This window comes from Miniopterus natalensis, chromosome 3, assembly GCF_054644295.1.
Source record: "Miniopterus natalensis isolate mMinNat1 chromosome 3, mMinNat1.hap1, whole genome shotgun sequence".
NCBI classification, from domain to species: Eukaryota; Metazoa; Chordata; class Mammalia; order Chiroptera; family Miniopteridae; genus Miniopterus; species Miniopterus natalensis.
In genome coordinates, this window is record NC_142083.1 from 88,298,577 (window position 1) to 88,325,910 (window position 27,334).

Genomic DNA, 27,334 nt, shown 5'->3' on the forward strand with positions numbered 1-27,334 from the left:
ATGGCTCAGAGCACACCTTCTGTACACGATGGCCTTTCCCCATTGTCCCTGGCTCACAAAGGTAGCTGGGCAGACCCCCAGCATCCTGAAATATGACCCTGAGCTATTGGTGTCACTGTTGCATGAGACATGATGACCCCTAGCCTGGGCTTTGATTCAGTCTACAAATTGTTTTTTCTCCCCCCAGGGATGACCCTGAAAATGATAATAGTGAATTACCCACCGCAAAAGAATACTTCAGAGACCTCTATCATCGTGTTGATGTCATTTTCTGTGATAAGACAATCCCTAATGATCCTGGATTTGTGGTCACGTTATCAAATAGAATGAATTATTTTCAGGTATTTGATAAGTGCTCTTCTCCCTTCAGATTCCACACCAGAAGACCAGGTTCTTTAAAAAAATGTTCGCTGATGAGGCTGATGGATTTGGTTCAGGAGGAGGGGTTAGTCCCACTGTCTGAGAAATTCCTGACTGAAGTGGGTTGGTGCTAAGATTGCCATGGGACCAAAGCCACCCTTCCTCCCTTCCCCTCCCTCATCCACCATGATGTCCATCTGCACTCTTGACCCTCAAAATCCTCTACCCCAGCACAATTTGGTTTCAGAGGTGATGGTGTAAAGAAGGCTCCTTTGCTTCAGTTATAACATGCCACTTGTGAAGCATTTTTAGGACTCATCAGGAAATAAAAAATCTATAGACTTCACCATTAAAAGTGAAAAACCCTTTAAAAGCTCTCTTCATCAGATATGCTACTCCTTGATGATGTGCTTTGTACTTTAAGTTAGATAGTAAATGCCTAGGGCATTTACATTCAGGCTGCTCATACCACATTTAAGAATATGAAGAGGCTCATTAATGATAAAGTTTATAAGCACATTTCAGTTCATTTTCCCAAATGAACCTTTTCTGATTTCTGATTTATCCCCTTCTCCCAGGTCGCAAAGACTGTTGCACAGAGGCTCAACACCGACCCAATGTTACTCCAGTTTTTCAAGTCTCAAGGGTAAGCCACACTCACGGACACTCGGTGTTAGGTCGTTACCGCATGCTCTCCATAGTTCATCCAGACATCTTGGAACTAATTTTAATAAGTAGCTGGCCACATCACCTGACATGCCATTTATTGCTTAGTTTCAGTTATAGAATTGTCACCACTCATATCTTGACCACACTACTACAAGATATCAAAATAATTGGCTGCCTCATCTACAGTCAGACTTACTTTAGATACATCATCAATAAACACATCACCTCCCCACTCCCTTGTGTCCAGCTGGGTCCACCCCAGCCAGACTTAGGTATGCCGTGTTACTATTGCAGAGAGCGTTCAGGTGTGACAGCCAGGGGGACTTAGGACTTGGGAAATAGCGTTAGAGTGGAACCCTGTGCCAGGCCCCAATTTCAAATCTAGGTGCAAGGCCAGTGGTTTGCTTTTCTGCTCACTCAAAGATATTTGTTTCCGGCGGATAAACAAGTCATTTACTTATATGCTGTTTTCTTGTGTAGTTATAGGGACGGCCCAGGTAATCCTCTTAGGCATAATTATGAAGGTACTTTAAGAGATCTTCTACAGTTCTTCAAGCCTAGACAACCTAAGAAACTTTACTATCAGCAGGTACGAGTCCAAATTAATGTGCCCATGGGTAATACAGAGAAGCCTTGGGTTTTTGTGGAAGCACATCTAAAACAAGCCTCTCTTTTTTTAATAGCTTAAGATGAAAATCACAGACTTTGAAAACAGGCGAAGTTTTAAGTGTATATGGTTAAACAGCCAATTTAGGGAAGAGGTAAGTTTTTTTTTTTAATGGTGTGAATTTTTATTTTTATTGGAGCTTGTCTATAGTGTTTGTCTCCCCAGACCTTGAAAACTAAAACAACAAAATAAAGCACAATGGGTGATAGCGTGTTAGTGGCCCCTGGGCCCAGAGTTTGAGAACCTGGGCATGGCAGTGAGCTTTGTGTCCTCCTGCACTACCTCCGAGCCCTGGGGGAAAAATAACAATATCATCTGCCTGAACCCTCCAGGAACTCTTTTCTTATTGACGTGTCCATCTTAAGTTAGTGCACTGCTGCTTGGCCCAGGGCAGCATTTTTCTCAAACCATGTCTGGCCTCTGTGAGTGAGCAGACACTGACTGTGCTGGGCACACACATCGGAAGTTATTAACATGGGCCACTCCAGTGTCATGCTTGTTGCACACAGCAGTCATGTCCAGCTGTGTGGTTCTTCTAGAACATCTGTACTGCCTGGGATTGCAAGTCTTTTTCACCTTTCTTGCTCTGCCAGTTTTGAGGGGAAATTTGAGCCACATGCCACAGACATTTACACCTATGTGGAGCTGATCACACTGAAATTGTAAAGGTCTTCTCTGGTTACGGTCTAGACTAATTAGCCTCTCTCTGCTGAGAATCGGAAAGGCTTGTAGATCTTCCAGGGGGACCATTTCCTGAGAAGCTGCCGTGGAAATGGCAACTTTTTGCATCAAAGTGGCATTTTTTGTTTGTTTTCTTTTATTGGATCTATTGGGGTGACACTGGTTAATAAAGTTATAGGTTTCAGGTGTCCAGAAAGTGGCATTTCCTAAGTCCCCTCAGTACTTCGTGAGTCTCAGGTTTGGGCAGATCATCTGAGTGAGCTCACACATCAGGGCCTTCATGGCGGGAATGTAAGTGAGGGCGTCCTGGGGACCTAGACACAGTTGAGGACTTCTGTTGCCGTTTTTTCTCCAAGCAAAACTGGTTTGCTGTAACAGACTCTTTATGTTTTCTTTAAAGCATTTATTTCATCTTGTCATTTCTTAGGAAATAACACTATATCCAGACAAGCACGGGTGTGTCCGGGACCTGTTAGAAGAATGTAAAAAGGCTGTAGAGCTTGGGGAGAAGGCATCAGGGAAACTTAGGCAAGTATTTCCTGGAGCCCTAAGGCGGCGGGAGTTGGTTGGTACCAGCCCCAGACTCTCAGTGTGTGAGTGGGAATTGAGCACAGCCAGAGCCCTGTGCATTGTTGCCAGACTCATCTCTCAGCCCATCTTTTGCAGCAGTTTTTAAATATTTCACAGTTAAGCCCTTTTTCCTCCTTCCCTTCCAGTCTCCTGATGCTAACAACCTATAGTAAAAATGTGCGCTTCAGGTAGAAGAGCCAAGCAGGAGGATAGGATTCCAATAGAATGATAACTGAAACTGGAAAAAGCTGCGCTGATTGTGTTTGAGAAACTGGGCTACTGCTGATTTGTGTAGCCAGCAGTCATGCTGTGGGCAGAAGCCTCAGGCATGATGATCGGTTTTTATTTCAGAGAGCTGGGTGCTTTTCTTATGTCTCTTCATAATCAGCTTCAGGACAAAACAGCCCTTGTGGCTATTGGCTCCCAGAGTGTTTTTCCCTCTAATATTAATAAAAGAAGGAGCCCTTTATTCTCTGTGTGGGACTGGCGGGAGATTCACCAGCTCCGGGAGACTCGGCTCACTGAGGCTTGCAGGTCATGCTCCTCGAATTGCTCGCTCAGGGCCACCTGGCCAGTATTGTGTCTGCTTCTGTGAGTGCCTGCTTTGGACATTTCAGATCTTTTAAGAAGAAAGAAGACAAGCAAATCTTGATAGCTTTATAATAAAACAATTTGTCAGTCTGTTTTCACATGAATTTATATCTTCCACTTTCATCCTGTTTTGTACAGGCTGCTAGAAATTGTAAGCTACAAAATTATTGGTGTGCACCAAGAAGATGAGCTATTAGAATGTTTATCTCCTGCGACAAGTAGAACATTTCGAATAGAGGTAACTGCCCCATTCTTGGCACCAGTGAAAGCTCTGAGCCCTTGGTGGGTGGGGCAGCTGTCAGCCACGTTGGATTGTCTTATTGTGATAAAATATACGTAACTTAAACTTTACCATTTTAAGTGCACAGCCCAATGGCATTAAGTACATTCACACTTGAGCACTTGTCACCACCATCCGTTGCCTTCCTAACGAAAACTCCGTACCCATTAACAGTCTCCCTCCGCCAGTCCCTGGCAACCACCACTCTACTTTATCTGAATTTGACTACACTAGGTACCTCATATAAGAAGAATCATACATAGTTTGTACTTAGAAATTAATTTTAAATATTGGCCACCAGACAAATCTATTCAGAAAATGGGTCCCCTTTGGTTTCTAGAGTTGCTGAAATTCCCACAGTAACTAGAAAAACCCATTATCTAGTGTCTTAAAACCCAGAATTTTCCTTAAAAACTTATATTTTTCCTGCTCTGAGCTCTTACCATTCTAACAACACCCAAACATGGCATTTTGGCAAAAATATGAGCTAACTTCCTCATTGCAGGAGCAGTTCAGAATTAAAGCGTGGCATTTTATCTGCATCAGGTGCTTTATTAAGCTCCCTGTTTCAATGTGCCCCCAGGAAATACCTTTGGACCAGGTGGACATAGACAAGGAGAATGAAATGCTGATCACGGTGGCACATTTTCACAAGGAGGTGTTCGGGACATTTGGAATCCCATTTTTGCTGAGGATACACCAGGTGAGGTTTTCTGGGTAAAAGGTTGAGCATCACATGTCAAACCGTGAAGCCTCACCCCCCTCCCCCCCTTTTGGATCAGCATTGCTAAATCTGCTTTCCTGCCTCTGTGGGCAGACCGTGGGCTTCAGTGCCATCCCTGTGGGCCATGAGCCGCTGCCATGGTGCAGCACAGGTGCGTGAGCGCTCGTGTCCTTTCCTGTTCGCAGGGCGAGCATTTCAAAGAAGTCATGAAGCGGATTCAGTGTCTGCTAGACATCCAGGAGAAGGAGTTTGAGAAGGTACGCACTTCCTGGACGCCCAGTGACAGCGAGCAGCATGCTGGAGGCTTGACTAGGAAGCGGCCTAGACGTTGCCAGAGACACCCCCAGTTGATGGAGGAGTTTTCATTTTTGTCTTTTAGTTTAAATTTGCCATTGTGATGATGGGCCGGCACCAGTACATAAATGAAGATGAGTACGAAGTAAACTTGAAAGACTTTGAACCTCAGCCTGGTAAGAGCCCTCCCACTGCTTTCCTTCCGTATCGGGTTAAGTCTAATAAGCAAGTGGTAAGTAGGTGGAGGTGGAGAGCCCTGGGTTGATTGCCACCTCTCGCATTCCTACAACAGGCGGCCTGGGCTTGCTTGGCTCATTTGTAATAGGAACAGCAGCCTGTAATCCACGAATTCTCTTAAGGATTAAAACATGCTGGCTGGCTCTGACCGTGCTGCACGTCAAAGCCACCAAGACATTCGGTCAGGGTGTGGGTGCCCTTGGCTCCAGGTGTGCGCAGCTCAGAAGCCCCAGCCTCACTGAACCCACACCTGGCATCTCTGCTCCTGTGGTCACTTTGACCACTCCTGGCGTGGGGTTCCGGTACTTGCTCTGTGGTCTCATCGCCCCTCTCTCCCTACCAGGTAACATGTCTCACCCTCGGCCATGGCTAGGGCTCGACCACTTCAACAAAGCCCCAAAGAGAAGTCGCTACACTTACCTTGAAAAGGCCATTAAAATCCATAACTGACTTCCTCACCCGTGTGTGCAAGGCGAGGACCGCGTGTGGGTGTGTGCCCCTTTTTAACAGCGAGAACTTTGGTACACGTGCGCTCTAGCCGAAGTCTTCAGCAAGAGGATTTGCTGCTGGTGTTAATTTTATTTTGTTGAGGCTGTTCAGTTTGGCTTCTCTGTATCTATTGACTGCCCTTTTTGAGCAAAATGAAGGTGTTTTTATAAAGCTTGGATGCCAATGAGAGTTATTTTATGGTAACCACAATGCAAGGCAACTGTCAGCATAACGGGGAGAAGAGGTTAGTGGGACGCGTGGCACTGGCAACGGTCTCTGGTCTGTGTCTAGTTGGCATAAGCTGCCTGGCTGCCTCTGGGGTCCCGATCACCACCCCGCAGCTAGTAAGTCTTATGTTTAGGCTCATCTGACGTATTTCCTTCAGTTATACTTTCAATGGCCTTTTGTGCATCTGTAAAGGCAAAACAGAGAAACTCACAAGCTAATAAATAGCGCTCTTTCCTTCACTGCGTGTCCTGTCGCCCCTTCCTCGGTTCTCTCCCCAGCTGCCTGGGTCTTTTTAATAAACTTGTCTCACTTCTGTCAGCCACTACTGTTCTGCAGCCCATTGGCAAAGTGGGTGCACTGAGGACAGTCTGACAGACCTTCTGGGGTCTTTTATTAAGTGGAAAGCACTGTTAATTACAATTAAGGTGTATTCTGCTGCCTTCGGCAGACTTACTGATCTCAAGAGTTCTTTCAAGCAGGTGAAAATTATAGAATCTCCTTCAGATGGAACAGATGGAGCAAAAGAGAGCCTTTTTAGCAAAGAGGGCATGCTCACTAGTGGTAGTAAGCTGTTGACTTTGTAAAAAAGTTAAAAGAAAAAAAAAACAGGGAAAATGAAATTGTATATTTAATGAATGAACATGTACAATTTACTGCTGGGAGGAGGTGACTTTCTGTTGGGTGAATGAATCTACAGGTGACTCACTGATGTTGATACTCATTGTGTGTAGTTTTATTTCAGTCCCGACCTTTTATTTGGAGCTAATGCCAGCTGCGTGTCTAGTTTTGAGTGCAGTAAAATAGAATCAGCAGATCACACTTATTTTTCATTCTTTTCAGTATCTTTTGTTTGTTTCTGTAGCAGCGGTGTACACCAACTCTTCCTGTATATTGCCTTTTTGCTGGAAAATGTTGTATGTTGAATAAAATTTTCTATTAAAATTATAATTCAGTGAGTGACGTGGAAATTGAGGAAGATTTCTGCCCTCTCCAGAAAGAGGCTTGGGAAACCTTTTCATTTATAACAAGGTTTTACCGAGATACTTCCCTTCTAATTTCAATATTGCTGATGTACAATTCTGGCTTCTTTCTCTTTTTTTTTTTTTTTTTTTGCCTTTTACTAGTCTCATTTAAGCTTAAGGAATAAAAGGCTTTCCAGGTGGGAACCATGTACAAATAAAATGGCTGGAAATATTACTGAAATGGTGGGAGGGGCGCTGGTATGCCAGTGGCCATGGCCGTCCTCAGCGGCCTTGTGTCTTCACCCCATGTGCTGTTCCTGGGCTCCAGGCTGGGCTGTGCCCTGTGACTCCGGTCCGGTTCCGCTGTGACGTGTGCTTTCACACCCCAGAGCTGCCCTCGGCCAGTGTGTGGACCACCCTCCCCTCAGTCTTTTAAAGAACTTCAAGTTTTTGTTTTGGCTTTTTTTGGCTGAGAGTAGGTTATAGTCTTAGGTAATTGAGACAGAAGTCTCCCTGAAATTATTAAATGAATGACTTTACAAAAACATTCTGCCATGTGGATGACATGTGCTGCGTTTCTTTTCCATCCACTCCCAGTTACGGCATCAAGTTCATAAAACAGTTTCGGGGACAGGGATGGGAACAAACTGCCTTTCAGTCAGCTCACTCTGAGCCCTGAGGAGGTCCCGTCCTCTTTGGTGTCACTGTCTTGTGATGGAGGTCTGAGTCCCTAGAACAGTGGGTCCCTGGCAGCCATAGTGTGGTGGGAAGAGGGGCCCAGTCCCGTGTAGACAGAAGTGTGGTGGAAGAAACTCGCATTTTAAAATTTAAGGAGCATGCAGGGTAGGGAACAGGGCCTGTCATCGCCGTCTGTGTAACAGCAGCTCCCAGAGCACTTCCCAGTGTCCTTGCTCGTCCAGTGTGGGGACCACCACATCTAGCAAGAAGTGGGGCACGTGTTTGCAAGTATTACCATATTAATGTTTTAAACCCTGAGCCTGTACCACACCAGTGGGGGTGGCTTTGGCGTATAACGCTGTGCACAAGAAGCATCCGCTGCAGAGTGCCCTGTGACTAGGGGCCTCAGTGGTGACCCTGGGCCACAATTTTGTGACAGCAGTGAGAACAAGCTGTGTCCAGAGCCCTCTCTTCCTAAGCAAGGCCTTATCCTGGGCTTTCCTCCTGCTGCCTCTCCATGCCTTGTTTTGAGGCAGGTGCTCATGGTGTGGGTGGTGCGTGGGGTTGAGGTTTCTAGTAGTTCACCAAAGCCTCCAGTTTGAAACCACCCGTGCAGCTGAGTGTGTGATAAGCTTTGGCCTTGTGGGCCTCATGGTCGTCTCGGGACCACAACTTTGCCACTGGAGCCGGAACGCGGCTGCAGACCACACTTCAGTGGAGGGGTGAGGCCGAGCTGGTCGCACTTCTTTTATAAAACAGGCAAAAGTCAGAGTTCGCCGACCCCTGGGCTAGACAGAAAAGGAGCGCCTGTGGGGGACCCCTGGCTGGCTGCAGCGGTCTGATTGGGAGGGTGGCCCATTAGGGAGAAAGTGCGTCAGAGTGACCTTGGAGCCAGCCTTGCCCCTCCCTGAAAACATGCACAAGTACTGCCCAGTTAGAGCCACACCTCGTGTTTGTGGGCCACTGAGTGGCGTGTCTGGCCATCGGCAGTTTGTTGTGACCTGGCTCTGTCCAGTCTGCCACAGCGGCTTCATTTGCACCACCCCATGCAGTAGACCATGAGCCATATGTGGCTAAAACAGCTTCAAGCTGCCACATGTGGCTAATGCCTTCCCTATTGGGAAAAGCCACTGTGACCAAATGTTCCTCACTGGTTTGTTACAGTGATTAGCAGTGGAGTTGATATGGAAAACACTAGAGCAGTGGGGCTCTAGCTTTTCTGACCTTTTCATTAGCAAAGACTTCCGGAGTGTTCACTTACTGGATGGAAGCAAAGATAAAGACCAAGCTCCCAGGTTCCCTGTTCCTTGCCATTCAGGGTGGGGTGGGGGGCTTGTGCTGACTTAGAATGAGGCCTTGGAGCCGTTCGTTGGGGCCTTTAGGAGAGTGGTCTGGGCAAAGTTGTGTCTGCAGGTTCCAGAGGTAGGGCACGTGCACGTCAGCTCCAAGGGACCACTGACCCACCAGGAGGCTAAGAACCATCAATGAATGGATCCATAGTGGGCATATGGGTGTTGACCCCAAGATCCTGCTAAGTTTAATTTGTGTTTAAAAATGTCACAATAAAATGGAGAGAAAAACCTACATGCTGAGCCCCTGTGAAGCCCAACTCAGCAAGTGATGCTGGCCTGTCCCCTTCCCCACCAGTGGAGTGGGCGCCCTCAGCCCTCCCCGACTCCTTTCTGCAGTCGGCATTGCAGTGGATCGTGGGGGTGGCAGAGAGGTTCAGGGTCAGCTGCGTCCACTCACAGGCATGAGATGGGGGCGTGACAGTCTATACAACCATGGCCCCTCCCTGCCTTCATCCTGCCAGGCATTGCTGCTTCCTTGCCTCTGTCCACACAACATGGGCTTGACTTAAGGTGACCACCACTGGAAATGGGCAGGAGGTATCCCAGGCTGTGACCTGCTCACCAGCCACTGAACAGTGCTGGACTGGGAGGCCAGCACCACACCCTTCTCTGTGCTCCCGTGATAACGAAGGCAAGGCCTGTCCTGTCTTGCCTTTGGCCATGAGTCAGAAGTCTTCAGTCCTCAAACAACTCACTGCTGAGCACTGCATATCAGTTCCTGGTGAGGCATCTAGGCGGCCCAGAGATACCAGGACACAGGCTGAGCAGCCCAGCTGGGCTCTTGGGGGGCTTGCTAAGTGCAGAGCTGGCCTTGAAAACCTCATCGCCACATGCCATCCTGCCTCCCAGGTGCCCCAGCTAGCCCTCGGGGTGGAAGGAGGTCTGTCCCCCTTTAGGTGGGAGCTGCAAGAACTGTCTCCCTCTGAGCCCTGGGCCCTCCAGGACATGCCGTCCAGGCTACACTCCTGGCAGCGCCCAGTGGTGCAGAGACAAACTTGGGCATGGAGAAGCCAAGTCAACCTTTAGAGAAAGGTGTGTGCAAGGAGAAAGGCTGGCCCCCCATGCACCTCAGACTGGTTCTACAGTGAGATCCTGGGACAGGAGAACCAAGGCTGCCCTGGGACCAGGCCTCAGACACTAAAAGACTTAAGAAGTGGAAACAGTGGTTTAGGCCCTGGTGCCCAAGACAGTGAGTAAGGTCACCTGGGATACTGGGCCGCAGAGACACGTTCAGTGTGACGGTTACTGAGTGTGGGCCCTATGCAGCTGGACCTTCAGAGTTTTTAAAGAAGCTGAAAAGTCTGGATTTTCAGTGCAACTTTCCCAATATTTACAAGTCAACAAACGACTTTTTCTTAACACTGAGCAGTCTAATCAGAAAGGCCTGGGGATTGGTCCATGGCTCACGCAAGGTTGCTGCCTGGGCCAGATGGGTCCCTGTGGAAGGTGCAGTGGGGTCTGAGCCAGGTGAGTGAAGGGAGGACCTTGGGACACCAGCTCCACAGCGGGCAGAGCTCAGATGTGCTGCCGTGGCCCTGCGCTTGCTGTGGTGGTCACTGTCATGGGACTAAATGCTGTGTCTGTGGAGCTGTCGGGATCCAAGTCAAAACAAGCAAGTTGCCTTGTGAACATGGGATCAGTCACCAGCCTTGAGTCAAGCTCTTCGGATATATCTGGTCCAGCCGTATCCTCTTGGCAGAGCCAGGCATGCCCTGTGACTAATCCGCAAAGCCTGGGCACCTCTGCAGAGGGGTGGACCCCTCCCAACCAGTGGTTGGTCAAGTCCCAGGTCAAGACTTCTGTGTCTGGTCCAGCCAGTGTGGTTTAGTGGTTGAGCCTCGGCCCAACCACTAAGAGGTCACTGGCTTAATTCCTGGTTAGGGCACATGCCCAGGTTGCAGGCTTGATCCCCGTAGGGGGCGTGCAGGAGGCAGCCAATCAGTGATGTTTCTCTCCCCCTTCCTGTTCTCTCTGTAAAATCAATAAAAACGTAAAAAAAAAGACTTCTTTCTCTGGATGGTGGCTGGTGGGCCCATCCTGGCCGCCGTGACTCGCTCTCCCTTTCAGCGATAACCGTGTTTGAGACGGCGTGGTCTTGCCTTTAACCACAGAGCCCTGTCTTGCGGACCTGAGGCCTTTCTGTCTCCCTGGGTTCATTTGACACTACTCTGCCCTGCTTTATGATATATGAGGGGTTGGGTTCCCAGGAACTGGGGGCCTGGTTTGTCAGATGCTTCACCTTCTACTGAAATCCCAAAATCTCGCTAAAATGGGTCTCTGTTTGGATGTGGAAATTGGGACTCGTTCTCACAGCTAGTGCCTACTCGGAAGCTGGTGCTCACCTGGTTCTCCAGGGCATCTGGGAGTGTGGGGGATGGCAGAGGGGCAGCTGCAGGGGCATCTTTGCAGGGCTGATACTCAGATGCAGAGGTATCTGTCATCCTCCTTTGTGGCTGATGTGACCAGCTCCCTGGCTGGTGCAACACAGCGGTCACAACAGGTGTGGGCAGAGTAGCGCTCCCCTCACGGGGTTAGGTTTCCAGGAACGTGTCTGCCTGCCGAAGACGGCTTGAAAAGAGGCCACCGTGATGCTCCGATGCCTCCATGACTTCAGCCCTACACGCGGACGCAGGGACAGGCACCCACGCACAGACAAGCAGACACGTGCGCATCTTCCTGCCGCTGTGCTTCACCTTGCTGCTGCCCCGCATTCGCGTTGGGTAGACAGCGTGAGTTTCCAGCTGCTGGTCTGATTCCTGGACCTGGAACCCTGGCATCTGTATATGCTGGGTGGGGGAGCACTGCTCTCCTGGGCAGCGGTGAGCATTGCAGCCAACCACCTGCCTCACTTTAATGAATGAAATGAACTTCACAGGCCCTTCCTGTTACTCTCTTCGGCCCCTAATGCTCTCACTTCCCTTCTCGATGAAGTTCATTTTAATTGAAAAGATGGGTGGGATCCTTTTTTTTTTTTTTTTTTTGTACTTTGCCAAATGTCCCTCAGGTGTGCCCCAGGTTTTCCTTACCATACTCACAACTGACCTCATCCCCAGGGAAACCCCATTTTACCTACAAGGGACCCCGTTCCTAAGCCAACTTGGGCCTGTAGCGTTCTAAGCTGCTGCCAAGTTCCCGCATAGTCGCCTCTGCTGTACAGGATAGGATAGCCACTGTGCTGTAGCTGTGAGGGAATTTTAAGAATTAGCCCAGCCAGTTGAGTGTCCACCCATTAACCAAGAGGCCGCCAGTTCAATTTCCAGTCGGGACATACGCCCTGTTGCAGGTTAGATCCCACGTGGGGGGAGCGCAGGAGGCAGCCGATCAATGTTTCTCATCGATGTTTCTATCTATCCCTCTCCCTCTGCAAAAGGAAGGCTCTCTTTCTAAAAAATCAAAAACATTTAAATCTCATCTTGGGGGCTGGGGACAGAGATTTGGGAAGATTTGCTTCCCCCTCCCAGCTCCCATGAACCCACCTGTCCCCGCCTGGGAAAGCGACAAGAGACCCAAGAATGAGTGATGGCACTGCTGGGCCAGATGAGGGAGTAGGTGAGAGGAGGGCGGGCAGGGCACTCCAGAGGCGGCAAGGGGAGGAGTCCGGACACATGAGAGTGGGGGAGGGAGGCAGACACCTGCTCACAATGGCCTCAGGTGACCCCGTTATGGCGAGTTGTAGGCAGGTGTCTGGCACGATCAGAGCTGAAGTTACTAATTCTCACCCGTGTTAATTGAGCTTGCTCTGTGCCAGGCACTGGTTGCTGGTGAGACTGGAGGGAGCAGGCAAGACTTGGGGCAGGGAGGCCGGTCAGAGACTGGTGCCTCCAAGGAAGACCAGGGTGGGGTATCAAGGAGGGAAAAGTTATTGGGCAAAAAGGACAGGAGAAGGGTGGTGCTGAGGGACTGGGACCAGAGGAGGGGCTGCAGGGAGGTGGTCATGCCATCCGCAGCCCCCAGGGCCACACGAGGAGGTGGGAAAAGGGAGTCACCTTGAGACTTGCTGGGTTTGCAGGACCCCTGAGGCATCCGAGGGAAGGGTTGTGGGATGGAGTAGTGATGTGAGAAGAGACCTAAGACGGGACCATGGGTGGGGGCGGGGGGGCATCAGCAGGATGGCCCACAGGAGGTGGCCGGGAACCACTGCGGTACAGGTGGACAGCGGGGTGAGGGGCAGGGGACCAGGTGTGGGCCTGGACATGGGTCGCAGAGTGAGTGGCAGGGGAGGAGGTAGGTGACAGGGAGCACAGGTCCCCCTGGCTGGAGACGCAGAGAGGTGTTGACAAGAGGACTTAGAAGCCTGAGCTGATGGGAATCAGCGGGAGAGGTGAGAGCTGATCAATGGGTTGTGGTTTTTAAGGGGTCAGAAGAGCACGGGCCCTGAGAAGGGAGGGCTAGGCATCATCCATTCACCCAGTGCTAGCAGCCCCTTTTACGTGCAGGTGCCGGTCTGAACGCCAACCTGACCTCCATGGAGACAGGAGGGCCGGGGAAGGGCTGGTGGGCACTGCCTCAGTCCCTTCACAGCCCCCTGGGCAGGGGCGGGGTGGGATGCGGGGACCCAGCAGGACAGACGCGAGCAGGTAAAGGTCACTCAATAGACATTTATTTTGAGGGGATTCACAGGCGATGGTAGCGGAAGAGTTCTTGTCGGCACACAGGGCACGTGTGCTTCACGTCCATTAGGCTGTCCATGCAGAAGGGGAAGAGACAGCAGCCCAGGACACACCTGCAGCCTCGGGAGCAGGGGGCCGGGGCCCAGGCTGAGGTGGGCTGGACTCACCCGTGCTAAGCCAAGCCCGCGTCCCCCAAGCCCGGCCCTGCCCTGCCCCCTCCGCCCGGAGCCGGCCCTCCCCACCCGGCAGGCGCTCAGCTGCGACGGTCAGGGCGCCTACTCACCCGAACATGAAGAGGCTGGTACACAGCACCCAGGTGAGGATCCCCGGGATGGGGGTGGTCGTCGTGATGATGTAGTTCCCGCAGTAGGGACACTGGTACTGTACGGGCATGGCCGAGGCCAGCACAGGCATGCCGCTGTACACAGCTTGGGGGCAGGAAGGGGGAAGGTCAGGCCTCACGCCTCATCCCTCTCCCCAGCACCCACCCCTGGGCAGACCCTGGCATGGCCTGCGCCCTCTGCAGGTGCTCGTGCTCCCCTGAGCAGCCCAGGCTGTCAACATGGGCCCCCGGGCCCCTTGCAGCCCCTTTCCTCCCAACCACTAGCCTTCAGGGCTCAGAGGCCCCCCTCAGTCAGGACACCCTGCCTCCCCGGACCAAGGGACTCGGGGAACTGGGGAGCATCTCTGGGTTTAGACTCAGTTAAGCTTCAATTCAGTGTGTTCCCCAGGACATCCTGCCCACACAGTCCCTTTGGGTTTTCGTTTAACTCGACCAGAGCTGGTTTCTAAACCTGCAGTTAAAAAGCTCCGACTGACACCCTTGGTAACACAGTTGCATTAAAACCAAAGACCGTCCGCCCCTCCAAAACAACAGAAAACCCAAAAACCTTCCTGGTGGTGTTCTGGTCTTTTCCTCTTTCTTGCATTTATACAGAGGGACCAAAAAAGTGTGTTTGGCTCTTTTACACATTGCAGCCATGTCTGCAGCCCTGGGCATGCAGAGAAGGCTGGGCTATGGTTCTGGCTGAATTTATCGTCAGGAAAACCCAGTCTGGGGAGCTCTGGTGTTCTGGACCCAAGGCTCAGGGCCTGGTCTGCGTGGACTGTTCAGAGCCATGAGGAAGGCTTATGACAGACTTTGGCTTCTTCTGGGGCCCAGGGTGGGGTGAGGTGCTGGATTTGGAGAACTGGAGCCTGATGTGTGGGGGTGTAGACACCTGGGTTTGGCAGGGGACTCAGGAAAGAACTACCTATGGCTAGAAGGGGTGACCCACAGGCTCTGATGGCCTTTCCCGCAGCGAGATGCCGGCTTCATTCCGCCCACCGGGGATTTACAACCCCATCCTGCAGCGCTCAGCCTTCAGAGAGTTCCCGAATTCCTTGGCAGGGGCTTAACAATTCCAAAGCCCAGGTCCCACCTGGGGGTCTGCACTCCCCTCATCTGTGGTTGGGGATGTCGTTGCAGAGTAGAGAGCAGGAATTCACTCCACACGCACTTCCTGAGCACCTACTGTGTACCAGCCCCACCCCCACACCTCCCACCAGCGATTTGACATTGGAGGGAAGTGCTCATGGCCATGGGCAAGGTAGCCGTAGGTGGCTGTGGGCGCAGGGAAGGAGGGCTTCACAGAGGAGGGGCTGCTGGGGCGGAGTCTTGGTGAGTGGTCAGGGCTGGGAGAGGAGGCGGCAAGAGCACTCACTTGTGTGGATAACTCGGGGGCCTTGGAAGTGCGCTGGGGGGGGTGCTTGAGTTACTGGAGGTGGAGGGTGAGGCGGCGGAGGCGGCGATGGCCCTTTGGGGGAGAGGAAGGAAAGACACACTCAGATATGAAGGCCCACTGTGTGCCAGGCACTGAGCTAAAAACTTGGTCAGCCTGAGGGAGACACCCATTTTACAGGAGAGCAAGCTGAGGCCTCGAGAAAGGCATCAACTTGCCTGTGGTCGTATAGCTAGTAGATGGAGGAGCTGACAGGCAAACCCGGGCACTTCTGACTCCAGTTGTGCCCTGTGTCCCAGGATGGAAGGCCATCCTGGAGGCAGTGCCAGGGAGTTGAGCATGCATAATTAGCACGGGGCGCTATCATCCTTTTTTAAAAAATCTGAAGCATTTATTTTGTGTCAGACTCTAAATACTTCACATCCCTCACTCCATTTACTCTTGCCAAAACACCAGCGAGGTAGCTATGTGGCATTATTCCAATTTTGCAGATGTGGAGACTAGGCTTTGAGAGGTTAAGTAACATGCGTTAGGTCCCCCAGTAAATAAGTAACATGCCTTAGGTCCCCCAGTAAATAAGTGTCAGAGTCGAGGATGGAACTTGAAGTGCCTGCCTCCAGAGCACAAGCTACTGTGCCGGGCCCCTACCTCTGGTCGGGACAGCTCCAAAAGTGCAGGCCTTCCATCCAGGCCTTCTGGGAGGGACTTTTTGGGTCTGCCTCCAATTCTTCTCAACCTTGGGTCCCTGCTGGCCCTTAAGGGGCTTCTCGCAGTGTGCGGACACCTAGCCCTGTCCCTCATCACCTCCCAGCAGTCAGATCTTGGCCAGCCCTCGGGGACCAGGATGCAGGTGGAAGGCTGTTTGGCCAAGAAATTCTGGGATCCTGGATCCCCAGTGTGTCTGAGAGAGGGGATGATGGGAGCCCTGTTATTTTAACGGCAGTGTGGGTGATGGATGGTGAGTTCGTGTGTTTCGTCAGGAACCATACGGACACTTTGCACGGGAACCTGACCCTCTCAGGAAAGGAGTCTCGTGATTTGAGGGGGGGGCCTGGGTTCTCCCCACCCAAGGCCTTTCCCCAGAGTAGGAGCAACCAGGAAACTGCCCCCTCCCACACAGTCTAGGAAGAGATTTCATACCTACCTGGTGCCCCAGCAGCCCCCCCAGGGGCTGGTCTTCATACCCATTTTACAGATGACAAAACTGAAGATCAGAAATTAAGTACCTGGCCCCCGGCTGCCAGCTAGAAAGTCCTGATCTGTTGCTGAGTTAGCAACTGCCCAGCCCTGTCAGTCATTTTTTACCTTCTCAAACATTTTTTAGATGAGAAGGCAGATTCAAAGGGATGCTGTGACTTACCCAAGCTCCCATCAGCTTGGCCAGAACCCCCTCCCCACCACCCCATGGGTTCCAGTGTCTCTGGCCACACGGGGGGAGGCCAGGGGAGAGGAGGGCAGGTCATACCTGACATGGGGGCGTCATTAGCTTTGTCCCACGCCTTTCTTGTGACACTTTAGAAGAGGGCACAGGATGTTGAAGGCCCCACTTTGTCCCCACTGGGTCACATGGTCCCGGGTTGGTGGGGGACAGCAGGACTTTGGGGGTATGTGAGGACTGGAATCAGCCCCCAGCTCAGCAAGGGGACCCAGTCGTCTCTCCTGCTTCCCGGGCCCCACCCTCAGCATGTCCCTGGCCTCTCCCAGCTGGACACCTGAATGGGGCACTCTCACCCTGGGAGCGGTTCCATCTTGAGTCCTTGGGGGTCCTTTGTTCCAGCAATGGTATCCGAGCAGGATCGGGTTCCAAGTTCTGAGCGGCCAAGCTCTTGTCTTTAGAAGTCTTCATTGTGGCCTGGTGGCCCACGGACAGAAGAGCAGGCCCCCTCCAGCGCCTCTTGCTGGGCCTGGCTCAGGTGGCACAGCCATTGTGATTCTGTGTCCTCACAATGGCCTGAGGGGTGGGGAGCATCCTGTCCCCGGCAGGAGGGGTGGGGCCGCCCAGGTGCCTCAGGGAAGAACCTCTGAGGATGGCCCTTCGCTCGTCCACTGCCCCATGCTGCGGGCAGGCGGGAAAACCGACCTGGAGCCTTCAGATAGGAATCTGCTCAGAGCTAGTGATTCTGCTTTGGGGAGTTTATCCTGCTCTATGCAAAGATCTAGCGGTGAGGATGTGCGTGCCGTCTCATTTGTAGGTAGGTGTATATCCATACACACATGTATACGTGTATACACATACATTAAATACATACACACGTCTATATATGTACAGGCAGGCGAACACATATATGCATACACATGTATATACGCGTACACACATATGTGTACCTGGACTACAGGTGTATACCCGCATTTATATGTGTATGTATCACAAGTTCAACGGCCTCTCCTGCTTGTTTCGCTGTGTGAGTTTGGGCAAGGTCCTCACTTTCTCTGCCTTACTCATCTGTAAAATGGGGGGAATAATAGCTACCTTATAGGGTGGTTATGAGATGAAATGCCATAAGCCAGGTAAAGGGTTTAGCCGGGTGCGATGTGAGGTGATTCGTGGCCTCAATGGCCCAGAATAGATGCCCCCAGTTGCAGAGGGCCGGCTGGGTGCCCCAGCGGGGGTGGCAGCCAGGACCTGTGTGTGCAAAGGCGCCACGATGCCGCCAACACCGGGAACACCCGGGACACCTGCCGGCTGTCAGGCTGGCGGCAGCCAGGAGTTCGGCGAGTCCAGGGGGGGGGGGGGGGGGGAAGGGGACTTGGTGACCTCCAGCAGAGCTACAGATGTGGGACCTGTTGACCCAGCAGTGCTCTTTCTAGAAATCCGTCCCCAAGATAGACTGGCAAAACCGTCAAATGACGCAAGCACAAGGCTATTCAAGACAGCAGCAAAAACTAGGCACAGGCCAAATGTCTGTCTGTCTAGCTACTCTTCAGCTACCAAAAATACAGGGAGGGAGGGAGGGGAGGGGGGAGAGGAGCGATGGAGTGGGGGGCATAGGGAGAGGAAGGAGGGAAAAGAGAAAAGAGGAAAATCCATATATTACTATGACGTAGGCTCTCCAGGATATAGTAAGAAAAACAAACAATGATTATGTGTGTGTGTGTGTGTGTGTCACTATTTTCTGTATAAGGAAACAGGGAACTATATAATTTCCAAGAAGAAATAAAAGAAAGATTAATTTTAAAAAACGCTCAAAGTGGTTGACGTTAAGACGGGTGAAAACAGGCCCTCTCTAAATATACTTTACTGGTTTGACGCTGGAACCATATTGTTATTTTTTCTAATTACAAAAGAAATATGTAAAAAAGGAAAAAAAGCAGCACTGAGAAACAGCGCCCAAAACCAAACAAATGTGACTATATCTCAAGATGTCTCACAGGGAACACAAAGCACAGCCATAAAAGGAAAACCTGAAAAAACGACTTCAGAGCTGAGAGTGCCAGCTCCTTGAAGGACACCACAGCCTGGCTGATGTGGCTCAGTGGTTGAGGTTCGACCTATGAACCAGGAGGCCACCGTTTGATTCCTGGTCAGGGCAAATGCCCGGGTTGCGGGCTTGGGCCCCAGTGGGGGCGTGCAGGAGGCAGCCGATCAATGACTCTCTCATCAGTGATGTTTCTCTCTCTCCCTCTCCCTTCCTCTCTCTGAAATCAATAAAAACATATTTTAAAAAAGAAGACAACACCATAGATAAAAGGCAAGGAAGAAAATATTTGCAGTCTATATGTATGACAAAGCACAGGTATCCAGAATATAAAGGACCTCCTTTCACTCAATAATAGTTATTTTTAAAATGCAATATTAAAAGTGGGCAAGAGACCTGAAAAGACACTTCACAAAAGAAAACATAGGGCCTTTCTCGCTCCCTGGCTGTCTTTGTGGCTGCGCTTGGTTGGGGGCCGTCCCGCACCTAAGGCAGGAAGACGGTGGCTGCAAAGAAGATGAAAAAAGTTGCTGGAGTCGATCAACTCTGGGCTCCAGCTGGTTATGAAAAGTGGGAAACACATGCTGGGCTGCAAGCAGACTCTGAAGATGACCAGACAAGGCAAAGCGAAAGTGGTCACCCTGGCCAGCAACTGGCCAGCCTTGAGGAAATCTGAAATAGAGACTAGGCCCTGTTGGCCAAGCCTGCTGTGCATCACTACAGTGGCAACGATACTGCACTGGGCACAGCGTGTGGAAAATACTAGAGTATGCACGCGGCTATCATTGACCCGGGTGATTCTGATGTCGTTAGAAGCACGCCAGAACAGACTGGTGAAAAGTAAATCCTGGGACATTTTTCTTTAATAAAATTGGGCCAGAGCTTGGTTTAAAAACTCAAAAAATAAAAATGAAAAAATAAAACATAGGAATGGACAAGATACCAAAAAAAAAAAAAAAAAAAAAAGGCCGCCAGTACCACTGGTTTAAATTTCAAAAAACAGACAGTCCTGCCCTGGCCGGTTTGGTTCAGTGGTTAGAGCATCGGCCTGCAGACTGAAGGGTCCCAGGTTCAATTCCGGCCAAGAGCACCTACCTCAGTCACAGGCTCAATTCCTGGCCCTGGCTGCCTGCAGGAGGCAACCAGTTGATGTGTCTCTCAGACACTGATGTCTTTCTCTCTCTCCCATCCACTCTTCTGAAAAAGCAATGGGGGAAAAAATATCCTTGGGTGAGGATTAAAAAAAAAAAAACGGACAGTCTCAAGTGTTGACAGAATGTGAACCAACTAGCACCTCATACACTGTGGGTGTGAGTGTAAAATGGTGCATTGCTTTGGAAAACGGGCAGATCCTTATAAAGGCAAACATTCGCTCACCTGTGCCCAGTAACTCTACTCCCAGATTTTTACCCAGGAGAAATAAAAACATATGTTCAAAAAGAGACCCATATGAGAAAATTCATAATAGCCAAAATGTAGAAATATTTGAAAAAATTGAGAAAAATTTAGCCAAATATTTGTCAACAGGTGAATGAATAAGCAGATTGTGCATATTTATACCAAGGATTACTGTGCAGCAATAAAAACAGCCAATTATTGATGCACTCAGCAAGATGACTATATCTCAAAAAATGATTTCGAGCAAAAGAAACCTGACCTGAAAGACTACATCTTCTGTGAGTCTATTTATTTGAAATTCTAACACAGGCTAAGCTGTGCGGCCTGGTCAAGGCCAAGGTACCACCTGCGAAGGGGGAGAATCAGTGCGCAGGCAGATGTGGCCGGTGTGGCAAGTGCCCCTCACATCACAGGCGCCGTAGGTTTGTGAGCTTTAAAAGTTTTTCAGCTGAAGGAGAAAAAAAGGGTCTTGAGGAAGCCCTTTCCTAATTCCCACAAAGGCACTGTCTTCCTGGAAAAATGAACCGCCTGGCTCCAGCGGCACCCCCCTCAGCTGACCCTCCGACCTCCTCTCCAGCTCCTTACCAGCGCCCGTGGCCTCCACGCCAGTGTATGTATTGGTGTCTGAGACTTGGTGCCTACTGCTTCCCCCAGCCCGGACATGGAGGGGGTGCTCAATAAATACAGGCTCAGTGTGTGAATGAATGAATGAATGAATGAATGAATGAATGAATGAATGAATGAATGAATGAATGAATGAATGAATGAATGAATGAATGAATGAGTGAATGAGCTGCATGACCCATGCATCACAGCCCACCCCATTTAGCTTCAAATCCCCTGGATATCACACCCCAGGACCCGAGGCCCTTGTATAGACTTGGGGTTACACATCTTGGGATGGGGTTGGCGACTGCCCACTTTGGAGATTTGTAGGACAACGGTCCTCCTAACCCATGGCTGGGGTCCTGGCTGCCGCGCCTGAATGGGACACTCGGAGGGTAAATCAATGCAGTGGCTGATGGACAATGTGCTTGGGCCGCCGGCCATACTGCAAATGGCCACCAGAGGGCAGCACCAGGCTGCACTAGTCAGCCTACCCTCAGGCCTTGGGGTCTGCTGGGCTGAGAGGTCCCCATCTGGGGCGGGGATCAGGCAGCTCCTGCCACCCTCCCTTTAAGGGTGTCCTCACCCTATCTTGGGGCTGAGGACTCCTGTCCCACCCTGTCTCCTGACCCTGTTTTGGTTTGTTTTGAATCCCCCAAATAAGGCTTGGTGTAGAAGAGAAAGAAGGTGGTCCAAGCATGGGCTCTGTCACTCCCAGCTGCATGACACTAGGCAGGCCTCAGTTTCCTCCTCTGCACAATGGATCTAATAATAACAATCCTTCCTTCTAAGAATGTTGTGAAAATTCAGTGAGAATGACCTTGCTTGCTGATCCTTCACACATGCCTACTTTCTGTTCCGTCCATCCTGCCCCCGGGCATTTGCAGCTGCTGTTCCTGTGCTGAGAATGCTTTTTCCCAAGATACCCCATGGTTTATTTTCATCGTCAAACTCAGCTCACATGCCACCCCTCCTGGAGGGCTGCCGTAGGTCCTTGGCAAGAGGAGCCAGCCACACTCGACCATACCACCTGGTTCAGTTTTAACAGTTACCTCTGTCTGGAATTAACTGGTTCAGGTATTTAGTTTACTCAGTTATTGTCCATTATCCTTAAAACATCAGTTCCATGAGGAAAGGATCCTCATCGATTTTGTTCGCAGCTCTCTCCCCAGTACCTAGCACAGTGCCTGGGACATAGAAGATACTCCAATAGAGATTTGTTGAGTGAATGATGAAGGACAGAAATCCATATGAAGTGCTTAGTCCTGTGCCTGGCATGTAGAAAGCTTGCAATGAGTTAGCAATTAGCAATAGTAACAATCATAATAAATTAAATAAGCATAGTCATGAGAGCCAGGGTAGGGGGCAGGCCATCCTGGAAATGGAATGAGCCTGGAGTTTGGCAGCCCCTCTGCTTCTCTCCTGCTGTGTGACCCTGGGCACCTCACTCACCCTCTCTGGGCTGTTTTCTTCTCGAGAGATAAGGAAGACTCTGAAGCCGGGCTGCTTAAGGGGAAAATGAGATGGGACATTATTTTCTTCCTGCTCATCCTCTCTTCCCAGAAAGGCCCGCCCCCAGGGAGGCGATACATGAGGAAGGATGAACTGTAACTGTAATTGTTGGGCAGGATGTGGGAAGGGGGGCTGGGTTGTTGAAGGGCCTGGGCTTTCCCCAGAGCCCGCCCTCCCTCCCTTCTTCCTGCCCACCAGTGAGGTTCCATCTGTTCCAGGTGCATGGGAGCCGAGAGCCCCGGGTAGGGAGCTGCTGGGCCCCACGGGGCGTCCCCTAAGCCTCTGGGTGGAATCTCCAGCTCTGCCACCGCCCTGCTTTCCCTTCCTCCCAGCTTGCGGTTAGCTGGGAGCGGGAGGTGGGGAGGCATGCAGGCTGCTGGAGGCACCCCACCCCAAGGCCACTGCTTCTCGCAGAGGGAGTGCAGGGAGTTCTCACTTCCTGGGCACCGGAGGAGGCCCTCTGCCCGGAGAGCAGGCACCGCAGGTGGGGAGGGTGACAGTTACCTCTTCCCTGGCAGCTGCCGGCCATCCCCTGCCCTCAGGAGTCTCTGACAGCGCCCACTCCCCCAGGCCTGCCTGGAGGGCGAGGGACAGTTTCTAGCCTGAGAAAGCTCTTGGGGTCTGGGAGGAACCCAGGAAGCCGTGCGATGGGGGCTGTGGTTACGCATATTTCCATCTGTGGTGTTTGCATGGGGTGGGTACATGTGTGAGGAGATGCATGTGTGTCCTGTCTGCTCAGGTACGTGTGTCCATGAGTATCTGTGTGGGCTGTTCATGTGTGATGTAGGTATGCATGCCGAAGTACTTGTGTGTGTGTGTCCGTGCAACCTGTGGGCTGTGTCCGTGTCAGTGTGGGAGGGGTGTGCGGAGGGGGTATCTGGGTGTAGTTGTGCTCACAGGGTGGGCTCCTGAGCCCATCTTTTCTCCGCTTCAGCCAGCTGCCCCTGGACCTCACCCTGCGCAGGTTCCAGCTCACGAGCTGCCCAGAGGGGGTCAACCCAGGCGGAGCAGGGCAGGGGGCGGGACGCCCCCTTCCACAGGCCCAGGATGAAGTCTTCAGCTCCTTCTCAGCTGTAGGCTCTTCCAGCGCCATTTTGCAGAAGGGGAAACTGAGTCTTACACCTGGACCCTCATCGGCGACAGGCCCTTGTTTCTTCAACATGAGCACCTACTATGTGTTGGGCATAGGAAACCAAGCAAGGCAGACAAGGTGCCTGCCCCGGGGAGCTCACATTTTAGCGGGGGAAGCAGACGCCAGACACGGTCTTACAGGGAGAGGGGTGAAATGATGACCTGGCCGGGGGATGGATGGGACATACTGGTTGGAGGGGCACCACCTTTATCCAGGGTGGGCAGAGGGCCCCCTAATTTGGTGTAATGACCAGAAAGAGGCATCCTGGGAAGAGTCCCCCAGATCTGATGTCGGCGGAGTCTAGTCACTCGCCATCTGTCCTCAGAGCCTGCACCAACTAGCTCAACACAGCAGGATGGGCCCCTCCTCACCCCACTCACCAAAATACGTCCCAGAAACATACAGTGGCTTCTCAAAATGATGAAAGAATTAGAAGGAAACAGGAGGCGCCGCAGGATAGCTGTCTGACCCTAGGGGCAGGAACTGGACAGTAACGGGTGGTGCAGGTGGGCCTGCTGTGGGCGCTGGGGGACGATTTCGGCGTGGGTTTGCCCACGGAAACACGGTGGGGATGCTGATCGTGGGGGAGCCTGTGCTTGCGTGGGGCAGGGGGCGAGTTCTAGGAAGTGTTCCACTGACTGCAGGGAGGGGTGTGGAAGCTGTTCATATGTGGGTGATTCTTAAGTAAGACTGCCCAACACTGCATCACCTCCATAACCATGGTCTCCTGTCCTCCATGCTGGGAGTGCCCCAGAGTCATCTGGATGACTCCAGAGGCCCTACCACATTCCCCAAACAGCCCCTTAGGGATGGTGGCACCTCCCTAAGCTGGGAGGGAGAATAAGAGGTGGCCTTCAATTATGTTGATCCCCTGCCAGGGATCCCCACCCCCATCAAGAGTCCACTTGGCATTTCCTACAGGAAGCCCTCCTGGAAATCCTGGGGTAGGACCAATTCACTCCTGTTCCCCAGCTCAGCATTTCTGTGTGTTTGGAGAAGATGAAGGGACTCTGCGGGGCTGGGCACTGGAGAAATGCTAAGGCCAACAGACAGCGTTATGTGTTCCCAGTTACGGTCTACTGGGAGGCAGAAAATCAACCGGTAGGCAAAACAATGAGAGGTCTAGATGAGAACTCTAAGGGGAGCCCAGAGAGTGGTGGGGCTCCTCTAGAGAACAGTGTTGAGACTTGCAAGATGAGCAGATTTCTTTTGCCTCTCCCCACTAAGTAAGTGTGCTGATGTGTGATGGCTGGCGCTCCAGCAGCTGTTTTGGCCCATAAGACAACTCTGAGGCTAGAAGGATGGTGGAGCAAGAAATATAGGAGATAGCCAAGACTTTGAGGACTACAGACCTGCTGTATCAACAGAGACATATCAACTCCAGTCTCCTTTTACACAACAGAGACATAAACCTCCAACTTGCATAAACTTTTTTTTTTTTAAATATCTTTATTGATTTCAGAGAGAGGAAAGGAGAGGGAGAGAGAGATAGAAACATCAATGATGACAGAGTCATTGATGGGCTGCCTCCTGCACGCTCCCAGCTGGGGATCGAAACTGCAACCTGGGCATGTGCCCTGACCGGGAATCGAACCCCGATCGCCTGGATCCTAGGTTGATGCTCAAACGCTGAGCCACGCCCAGCCGGGCTGCATAAACTTCTTATTGGAATTTTCTTATACACAGTTAAGCCAGACCTGAAGTGTTACAGCAGAAGAGTTGGGATTTTATTTAAACAGCAATAAGGAGTCACTGAAGGGTTTTGAGCACAGGAGGGACATAGTGAAAAAAATTCTTCCCTCCCTCCCTTCCTCACTCCCTCCTTTCTTCTTTCTTTTTTTTCTCTTTTTAAAGAGTCTCTTCTTGACCAAACTTTAGGCAGGCTCCTCTGAGCCCTCTGCTTGACTGGGCTTGACCACGGGCTCCTGTCTTTGTCCTTGTAGAGTCCAGTTTTAGCAAGAATCCTGTCAAATTGGGGTTTTGGGCAGAATCCTTCACCCTCAATACCTGATCACCCTCGATATTTAACCAAATCCCTCATCTCCCCCCCCAGGTGATGTTTGATCACCCTGGCCTGCCTTCTGCAAGAATCCTGTGAGGCCAATTTAACCAGCTGTTTCCTCTTAGTAATCCCCCTCTCCCCACTGCTCCTTGGGTATCAATTCCCACTTTTCCTTGTTGTATTTGGAGTTGAGTGCCATCTCTCTTCCTGACTGCAAAACCTCATGCAGTGCTCCCTATACCTATCGAGATAGCCCTGAATAAAGTCTGCCTTACCGTTTTAATAAGCAGCATGAGTATTTTTTTCTTTAAAAATGATTGGATTTTGAAAGATCGTTCTGGCTGCTGCACAGAAAATTGGAGTGTGGGCATAAAATTAGGGGGAGGCTCAAGGGATGGGTGGAGGCCACTGCTCCTGGTGAGACAGTAGCGGAAAGTCACGGTGAGAGGAAATTGGGACAGGTTGATGACACTTCACAGGAAGAAGTCTCTATTTCATCCCTGCTTTAAGCCCCTACCTGGCTGCCATCACTCTTAATGATGAAGCTCCCTAGTACAGACCCATATAATTAGCCCATTCTGGCAACTGTCATCTCATTCCACACGACCACTCACCTCAGGGCCTTTGCACATGCTCTGTGTACCCTCACTTGGGAATGTCCTTTCCTTTAATTCCTGATCTTCTGGAAGATCTCAGGTGAATTAGCACTTTCCAGAGTAGCCTCTACTGGCTCCTCCAGTGTGGTGATTGTCTCTTATGTGGGTACAATGGGATTTTATACTATTGTGTAACTACTGGTTAACCATCTGCCTCCCCTAAGAGTGTAATACTCTAAGGTGCAGGGCCAATGTGAGTTTTATTTAGTCCAGAGCTTGGAACAGAGCTCACGAGCAATATTTCAGAGCTCATGTGCAGTATTTGTCAGATGACTGGCTGACTGGCTGATTGGTCATTATTGGACAGAAAATTTAGGCCTGATCTCTTCATTAGGTGTTGGCTCAAAGTCCTGCTACTACTGGGCAAGTGCTATTTGATGGGGCCAACATCGTGGACCAATGTCACTGGCTGTAGGAGGCTTAAACCATGGCAGTTTGGGAGAGAACTCTTCCCTGAGACCAGTGTTGTCTGACGGGCCTCAGGGTGGGACGCTCACTGGGCTATGCAGGCTTATCCAGCCAACCACACGACATCCTGGTTATTGGTGATGGGTTATCGACCTGTCTGCAACCTCACCAGGCTGCAGCTCCTCTGGGGTGGGGACTGGGTGGGCACTTTTTATTTCTGGGTGCTCAGTGCCCAACCCAGAGAATGACTGCAAACTGGAACTGCACCAGACTAGGGTGTGAGATTCTGAGAGGCTTCAATTAGTTGAGAAGTTGAGAAGGGATTTGGGGGTAGAAGGAAGAAAAAGGGGCAGCCTTAGTCTCTTCTGGTTGCCATAACAAAATACCACAGACTGGGCAGCTTAAACAACAGAAGTGTATTTCTCACAGTTCTGGAGGCTGAGAAATCCAAGATCCCGGGGCTGGCCCACTTGGTTCCTGGGGGGGGGCTCTTCCCGGCTTGTAGCCAGCTGTCTTCTCACTTTTTCTTCAATGGTCCGCGTGCTCGGAGGCGAGGGGGAGAGGGAGACGAGCGGCAGGCAGAGCTGGTGGGCTCCTGCAGAGACCCCGGTCCACCCCCGCTCCGGCCCCGTGGTCCCAGGGCAGGTACAGGCTACCTCCCCCTCCCCGGCCTCCACTCACCGACTGCGTCTGGGCTCAGGGCCGGACTCGCGTTCAGGGGCGCCCCAGCTTGCCGTGTTTAGGGTAGGTCACCGCCCTCTCTGCGCTTCAGTTTCGTCTCCTGTAAAATGACAGTAACGTCATTCACCTCCGGAGACTGAGGGCTCGCGGAGTGGAAATTAAGAATGAAATGAACCAAAACAACCATAAAAGAAAACAAGATCCACAGCTCCCCCTCGTTTCCTTTCTTTGCAGTTTCTTTGTTTTCCTTTCCTCCCCCTTTCCCTCCCTCCCGTTCCTGGCTAGTTCCCCTTCTGCCCCCCTGCACCCCTCCGGGGCATCCCTTCACCGCTGTCCTGCAGCGCCCCGGGCCCGTCCGGATTCTGGCGCGAAGGTCCGTCCGGAGCCGTCCCGGGTGGATGAGCCGAGGG

General features: G+C 51.3%; 2 protein-coding genes, 1 long non-coding RNA gene and 1 pseudogene across 5 annotated transcripts in view; 2 read left to right on the forward strand and 2 right to left on the reverse strand.

Annotated features, from left to right (window-relative positions):
• USP7 (ubiquitin specific peptidase 7) overlaps positions 1-6,738 on the forward strand; it is a 59,795-nt gene extending 53,057 nt beyond the window's left edge. For both annotated transcript variants that reach the window (XM_087815654.1, XM_016199391.2), the window contains 10 exons: positions 188-341; positions 939-1,006; positions 1,510-1,618; positions 1,713-1,790; positions 2,805-2,905; positions 3,677-3,776; positions 4,402-4,521; positions 4,728-4,799; positions 4,922-5,012; positions 5,417-6,738. In XM_087815654.1, coding sequence (XP_087671780.1) covers positions 188-341; positions 939-1,006; positions 1,510-1,618; positions 1,713-1,790; positions 2,805-2,905; positions 3,677-3,776; positions 4,402-4,521; positions 4,728-4,799; positions 4,922-5,012; positions 5,417-5,523 — 1,000 coding nt within the window. In that variant the 3' untranslated portion in view covers positions 5,524-6,738. The remainder of the gene's footprint in view (positions 1-187; positions 342-938; positions 1,007-1,509; positions 1,619-1,712; positions 1,791-2,804; positions 2,906-3,676; positions 3,777-4,401; positions 4,522-4,727; positions 4,800-4,921; positions 5,013-5,416) is intronic.
• A 6,658-nt stretch (positions 6,739-13,396) lies between these two features.
• On the reverse strand, positions 13,397-13,785 carry LITAFD (LITAF domain containing). The gene is made up of 2 exons (XM_087815123.1): positions 13,676-13,785; positions 13,397-13,505 (listed from the first exon to the last, which is right to left on the reverse strand). Exons 1-2 carry the CDS (start codon positions 13,783-13,785, stop codon positions 13,397-13,399), a joined length of 219 nt encoding a protein of 72 aa, XP_087671249.1.
• Positions 13,406-19,373, forward strand: LOC107526820 (large ribosomal subunit protein eL30-like; annotated as a pseudogene).
• A 5,047-nt stretch (positions 19,374-24,420) lies between these two features.
• LOC148093555 (uncharacterized) lies at positions 24,421-27,168 on the reverse strand. 2 transcript variants are annotated; one of them, XR_015714225.1, is made up of 3 exons: positions 26,925-27,165; positions 25,455-26,786; positions 24,421-24,874 (listed from the first exon to the last, which is right to left on the reverse strand). It is a non-coding gene; the product is annotated as an uncharacterized LOC148093555 (long non-coding RNA). The 2 variants fall into 2 exon arrangements; XR_015714224.1 differs by lacking the exon at positions 24,421-24,874 and having other exon boundaries at positions 26,640-26,786; positions 26,925-27,168.
• Between the last annotated feature and the right edge of the window lie 166 nt (positions 27,169-27,334).

Excerpts from the sequence above, each read along its gene's own strand:
- LITAFD (XM_087815123.1), bottom strand. The coding sequence starts at position 13,785 with ATGCCCGTACAGTACCAGTGTCCCTACTGCGGGAACTACATCATCACG. Across the intron at positions 13,506-13,675 it reads ACCAGCCTCTTCATGTTCGG|GTGTGTCCTGGGCTGCTGTC; the intron begins GTGAGTAGGCGC and ends CCGAGGCTGCAG.